This window comes from Bactrocera neohumeralis, unplaced genomic scaffold, assembly GCF_024586455.1.
Source record: "Bactrocera neohumeralis isolate Rockhampton unplaced genomic scaffold, APGP_CSIRO_Bneo_wtdbg2-racon-allhic-juicebox.fasta_v2 ctg3792, whole genome shotgun sequence".
Taxonomy (NCBI): Eukaryota; Metazoa; Arthropoda; class Insecta; order Diptera; family Tephritidae; genus Bactrocera; species Bactrocera neohumeralis.
In genome coordinates, this window is record NW_026090988.1 from 7,225 (window position 1) to 14,583 (window position 7,359).

The 7,359-nt window shown below is 35.1% G+C and overlaps 1 protein-coding gene across 1 annotated transcript; it reads left to right on the plus strand.

Moving 5' to 3' along the window:
• Window positions 1-788: 788 nt before the first annotated feature.
• On the plus strand, window positions 789-1,416 carry LOC126767072 (uncharacterized; the record flags this gene model as incomplete). Its single annotated transcript, XM_050484687.1, has 3 exons — window positions 789-963; window positions 1,026-1,226; window positions 1,286-1,416. Coding segments are annotated over 3 exons (507 nt in total), but the record flags the coding sequence as incomplete, so codon positions are not given.
• Window positions 1,417-7,359: the final 5,943 nt, after the last annotated feature.

Here is a 7,359-nt window from a genome sequence, read left to right on the forward strand (position 1 = left end):
ATTATTATCACTTTATCATGCGAGAGTATAAAATGTTCGGTGACACCCGAACTTAGCCCTTCCTTACTTGTTTTTATGTCAGAAATCAACTATTTTCACAGTAATGCAGGAATTTTTCCTTCATTATTATTGTTAGTTTATACAAAGAATTATTTTTCACTTTTTAGTTTGATATGCTTTAAAAGCGTCTTTTTTTTAACCATATTTATTTTATTTTAATTTTGTCAGTGCTTGTTCGATCCATCAATCTCCCAGTTGAAGACTTTTTTCTTTGTTATTATTGCATATAATTGCTTAAATTTATGACCAGTCTAGTTGTGAATGAGTTTTTTAATTAAGTCTACATTAATCAGACATTTCTTCTGATAAAGTTATGAGGAGCAATGAACTTTTAAGAATTGGGTTAATTTACTTTTGTCTGAACTCAAAAGAATATCTGCAAAGAAGGCATATTAAGAAGTCATTTCAGCAAAGAATTCATTTTGTAAAGAAATCAACTGCAATTCAATAAATCTTTCTTATAAGTGACTTTCATAAGAAACAAGCAAAATAAATTATATTTATAAATATTTATATATATAACAGAGGCTTATAAAAATGAGTGTAAAAATTTCTGCATAAATAGTGGACAACTACGGCATATGTGGAGAACCACCGTAAAACTTCCATAAACCGAGGATTCTCAAAATGTGTAAATCTATTTTAGTTTTAGGTGAGTAGAGAAACATTTTCGCCTAGTCTTACATACATACTTATCAAACATAATTTATGAACTTGGACGTCTGAAGGTCTCTTCTTCTGCGAACGCTCTGGGCCAATCGAAGTGTCCCGGCGAGTGTCGAATTAATGTGCCGAGCACATCGGTATGCATTATTGTGCAACAGGAGCCAGCGCAATGCCTAAAAATCAAGGAATGTACACTAAATGAGATGAACTGTGCAAGGAGGCGACAGAATATACCACGTGAGTGTTACGGAAGAATATTTTCTGAAAGGTTTACAGCGCCCAAATTCTTCTACATATAGTGCTGAGCAGATCGAAAATCGAACGTTGCTCTCTCATAAGTGGCACCACTGGCAGCGGACGTTGCAGCGTCATCAAAAATTGCCAGAATATAAAATGTGTCAACGATAAGGTGGTTGGCTGCCAAAAGGTCGGCAAGCAGTGTCGACTAATGACGATCTGCGCAGCCCGAAAGGAAAAATGTGCTCGTGCGCCGAATAATCGTACGTCGATTTGTCTGTGCGTTTGTAAACCATTTCAAAATTGTTTAAAAAAATTTCAGAAATGCAGAGCGTTCGCGTTGGAGCTTGTAGAGGTTTCAAACTCACCGAGGGCTTCAAACCATGCACACCGTTTAGAAGGAAGAAGAAGAAGAAGACCTCAACCAGAATTAAGAAGTTACTCAAAGGTTGAATGCCCGAGCTCTCACCTTCCGAGTTCTCACCTTCCGAGTTCTCACCTTCCGAGTATTCCTTTGTAATATGAGGTCTTAATAGAAGTATAATGAAAATATAAATATTTAAATAAAGTGTGGAGTAGTAATTTTTTGTGAATTTTGAGCATATCCCCAAGTGGGAATATTATTATGTCTAGAGCGTAAATTACTTGTGTACACGAACACCGATTATACCGGCCTGACACATAGATGGTGTCACTAAGCTTAAATCCATTTGATTATAAGTTAGCTCTAACCTCCATAAAGTTCATGTATAAATTTATCAACTATCGGGTCATAAGTTTGTGAATTATATCATTTTAGGCAAGAAGCAACTTTTGTTATTGAAAAACTTGATAAAATGAATTCCGCTTGTTGATAAAAATATTATTTTCGAAGGAAAAAAATACAGTTAAATAAACATTTGATGACGAATCTTGGAGATTTACGAGGAAAATCTAGTGTTTCAGATATTAAAAAAAGCGTAATAAACCTTTTTGCGATATGTGACATTGGATGAAACACGGCTCCATCATTTCACTCCGAAATTTAGTTGATAGTCATCCAAATGCACATGATAAACCCATTCTAAAGGGTGGAAAAACGCAATAATCGGCTGGCAAGGTTATGGCGTTCGTATTTTGGGGATGCGCATGGAATAATTTTCATTGAAAACTATAAAAAAGGAAGGACCAACATCGCCTAAAAGCGGTCGCATTTGAAGGGAGGAGGTGATGTTTCAAGTCAATGCACCGTGTCACAAGTCAGGGAAAGCCATGGTAAAAATTCATGAACTGATTGTCCGGACCCTTAATTGGGAAGGTGCCGCTGCCCAGCTGGTTGATGTCCTCGCAAAAATAAAGGCTGACATCACCGCCGTCCAAGAAATGCGATGGACGGGACAAGGACAGAGAAAAGTAAGGCTTCGCGAGTGGCGAACGGTAGTGATTGTGAATAAAAAAGAAAAGCCTGAAAATAAGAAAGTAAGGCTCCGTGAGTTACAAAAAAAAAGTGTGTAAAAACGGAAAATTCAATAAATACTGTGCTAACGAGCGGCTACAACGCACAACGTGGGATTTCTAAACGCCGAGGGACCTCAGTACTGTTAAAGAAAAGGGACAACCCCGGAGCGCATCACAACATCCTATGGAAAGCTGGAAACACCTAATGTAAGATTTATAAAACATTATATTTTAAGACTATTATAAAGAATATCATAAAGCATACGGAATTTGAATTGAAAGAAAATAATTATTCGACACAAAAAAGAAAAAAAAGAAATTATAAAGAATATTATCATTATAAAGAATACGGAATTTGAATTGAAAGAAAATAATTATTCGACACAAAAAGAAAAAAAGAAATTATAAAGAATTTTATTATTATAAAGAATACGAGAAAGAAATTAATTATCCGACACAAAAAAGGAAAAAAAAAAGCCTTAAACGTTAATTTACGTAAGCTTTGCAAAAAGATTCTAATATTGTCAAAGAAAGTACTATTAAAAAGAAATTTTTTTTTTAAAAAACTAATTAACGTAAAAGAAAAGATTATCATAATGCCGGATACAGCTGAGGAGCTAATTGAACAATTAAATCAGATGAGGATAGACTATGGGCAAACCACCCATCCTACAAATCCTCCAACCATCCAAACCACCCCTCCCATAACGACAATTAAACCCTCAAATATTGACCCGACCGCAGTGTGAATTTAAAACGAACTCCTGGAGGAAGAGTGAGATTAACTCTGGAGAAAGAATTTTTAAAGCTTATGAGGAGTCAAGAATACTCCTAAATATTTTGCGATACTCCATACGATAAGGCACAAAATAATTGGCGATGCCGACACCGCATTAGAATCATACAATACTCCACTCGATTGGAGTCAAATTCGAAAATGCCTTATGATGCATTATTCGGATAAAAGGGACATAGGTACCCTCGAATACCAGATGACCACTCTGGTTCAACGCTATGACGACATAGCAACCTTCTACCAAAAAGTTTACCAACACCTTTCACTTATATTAGACAAAATTTCATGTCTCGAGCTAAGTGACGAATCCATACGGACTATGACAAACTCATATAGGGATAAAGCCCTTGACACATTTATTAGAGGACTTAATGGTGACTTACCTCGTCTTCTCAGCATGAGAGAACCGACGACCTTGCCCCAAGCACTACATTTATGTCAAAAACTTGACAATATGACATATAGAATAAATCATGTGAACAACACACACAAACCCAATATCCAACCACCACCACGACCTCCCCGAAATAACAATTTTAATAATTTCAATAACAACTTTAACAATTTCAATAACAACAGAGCTTTTTACCCCGAATTAACGTATTCCCATTCCCCCAGACGAAATTTTGACCAACAGGCATTCGGTCGCTAAACAAACCGATATCCCCAACATTTTCCCAACTATATGCAAAATAACCAAGGATTCATGCCGAGGTTCAGCAATTACCCGAACAACCCCCATATTGCTAGAGAAAATACCTCCTTTAATAACAGAACGAACCTACCACCTAAACCACCGACCCCAATGGAAGTAGACCAGTCCATACGGTCAAGACAAATTAATTATCAAAATAGGCCCAATATATTCCAGGACAATCGACCACCGAAACGTCCTATTTCTGCACAACTGACTCACCCTCCAAGCAAAATACAAAGAAATTTTTTTGCTAACGCAGTCGAATTAGACCCGAACGGGATATATGATGACAATTCCTATAGCAATTATGATAATGCAGGTAAAAATGAGCCTGATACTATTAATTATTTAGATTAGCGCCGTCTTCGCTGCCTTATTACGAATTTAGAACAAGGCGCGGAGACACAATAGATTTTCTTATTGATACCGGATCCAATAAGATTTACATTCAATCCACTAGAATTAGGAATCCAATTCTGAACGAAAAGCCCTTTACAGTAAAATCAGTTGCCGGGACAATCGAAATTACCCACCACACCTTTGTCGAGATTTTTGGACCAACAGTAGGGAAAATAAAATTTTTCATATTGCCAACTTTAAGGTCGTTTCACGGCATAGTAGGCAACGATACTCTTAAAGAATTAAAAGCAATTATTCATACCGATAAAAATTTAATGACGATTTGTCAAGGTATAAATATAAGGTTAAAGCAAAGAATATCACACGAAGTGAATAATGTGGCAATCAATATTCCACCTTCTTTAACAACAAAACAAAGTTAATAATATTATTGATAAATGCCCAAACCTTTTTTCTGATCCTGATGAAAACTCACCTACACCACTCGTAAAAGGTGAAATCCGGACAACAACCGAAACACCCGTCTACTCCAAGCCATACCCGTATCCGATGGCATTGAAATACGAAATCGAACGCCAAATCGAAGAACTCCTAGATAATGGAATAATAAGGAGATCGAAATCTCCATACAACTCCCCAATATGGATAGTTAACAAAAAGTCAGATGCCTCTGGTGAAAAAAAGTATAGAATGGTCGTTGATTATCGTAAACTTAATTCGGTTACGATCCCCGATAAATATCCCATACCAGAAATTAATGAAGTTCTTGCAAATCTGGGAAACAATAAACTATTTACTGTTATTGACTTAAAAAGTGGGTTCCATCAGATTCCACTTCGCGAGTCAGACATTGAAAAAACCGCATTTTCCGTAAACAACGGAAAATATGAATTCCTCCGCTTACCCTTTGGTCTAAAAATGCTCCGGCCACATTCCAAAGAGCGCTAGACGACATCCTACGACAACATATAGGAATAAAATGCTACGTTTACATTGACGATGTAATTATATTTGGAAAAAATGAAGAAGAGCATTTTAAAAATATAGAGTTAGTATTCCAAACATTAGAAAAGGCAAATATGAAAATCCAGTTAGACAAATGCACATTCGCTAAAGAGGAAGTAGAATTTTTAGGATATGTAATCAGTTCAAATCGGATAAAAACCAACCACGAAAAAGTAGCTAAATTTCCAGTTCCACAAACTCTCAAAGAATTAAGATCCTTCCTAGGTATGTCAGGTTATTACCGACGATTTATCCAGGATTACGCAAAAGTAGCTAAACCATTAACAGCACAGAGGAGAAGCTTAAATTTAAATAGAATAAGTAGAATTAGACAACGAGGCTTTAGAAGCATTTAATAAAATAAAAAATACTTTAGTATCCAAGGATATAGTTTTAGCGCACCCAAATTTCGATAAAGATTTTGAACTAACGACCGACGCCTCAGATTTCGCATTAGGTGCCGTGCTATCGCAAGATGGTAGACCAATTACTTTCATATCGAGAACTTTAAGTAAAGCCGAAGAGCATTATGCTACCAATGAGAAAGAAATGCTTGACATATAATAGTCAATTCACTGAATTCACTTAGAAATTACCTGTGCAGTTCAAAAAAATTAAAATTATCACCGATCATCAACCTCTCTTACCTATGCCTTAAGCCATAAGAATACGAATAGTAAATGAAGCGATGGATAGCCATTTAGAAGAATATAACTATGAACTAACCTACAAACCTGGTAAAACAAATGTAGTTGCAGACGCCCTTTCAAGGATACCAATTCAAATAAATTCACTCACACCTACGATTCATAAAGATGAAAGCTCAAGCCACACTTAATCCCTTGTACAGAAGTTCCATCAATGTTTTTCAAAAATCAAAATTTTTCAAGATCGATGAAATATCCTCATATCAATTTAAAATAATTTTCCCAACAGTTCATAGACATATAATTACAGAACCAGAGTACAACGAAAAGCTATTGATTTCTTACCTGAAACGATACCTTCACCCATCTGTTATAAATGGAATTCATACAGAAGAAAGGATAATGGGTATGATGCAAAATATCTATCCTATTAATTTTAGTAACAGTAAAAGCCGATATACCAAAAATTAGTTGAAGATATTAGTAAAGAACAAGGAGAGGAGAACGTCATATTAAAAGAACATTTAAGAGCGCATAGGAATGCCACTGAAAACAAAACACAAATTCTCGAAACAAAATATTTTCCAGGTATGTTAAATAAAATAAAACGAATAATAGCCAACTGCACCGTTTGTAAAGAAAATAAGTATGAGAGACATCCCAATCAACCGAAAATTGCAGAAACTCCATTACCAACATATCCAGGACACACAGTCCATTGATATATTTTTAACAGAACGAAAAATAGTTATGAAAGCTTTGGATAAATTTACAAAATACGGATTAACAAAAACCCTAAATAGCAGAGCAATAGAAGACGTCAGAAAACCTTTAAGAGATATTATATTTTTCTTTGGAGTACCAAAATTAATAGTTATCGACAATGAGCCATCGTTAAACTCAGCTTCTTTAAAATTTATGATGAAAGACGAATTAGGAATAGAAGTTTACACTACTCCTCCATACAAAAGCCAAGCTAACGGACAAGTGGAAAGTACATTAATCGAAATAATGCGTTGCATAAAAGAAAACGGTGGACACAGAAATTTTGAAGAACTTTTAGAAAGAGCAGTATCTGAGTATAATCATTCAGTTCATTCCACAACATTTAAAAGACCAGTAGACCTATTTTTTTTCATAGAAATGCTACATTATTTACCCCGGACATAGAAAGAACTGAGACAAAACAATTTAGAAAAATTAGCCGAGTAAACAAAGAAAGGATATCGAATACCATAATAAGAATAAGAAGGATAAACTCATATCTACCAGGACAAAAAATAATATTCGTTAAGAAAAATAGAAGATTGGGAACTAAGTTATGTAAACCCTACAGTAAGGAAAATAGTTAAAGGAGATAAATAGTACCGTGTTAACTGAAAAAGGACAAATAATTCACAAAGGTAGAATACGTAACTAAATATGTAAAGATATTTTTTTCAGAATACTACTAC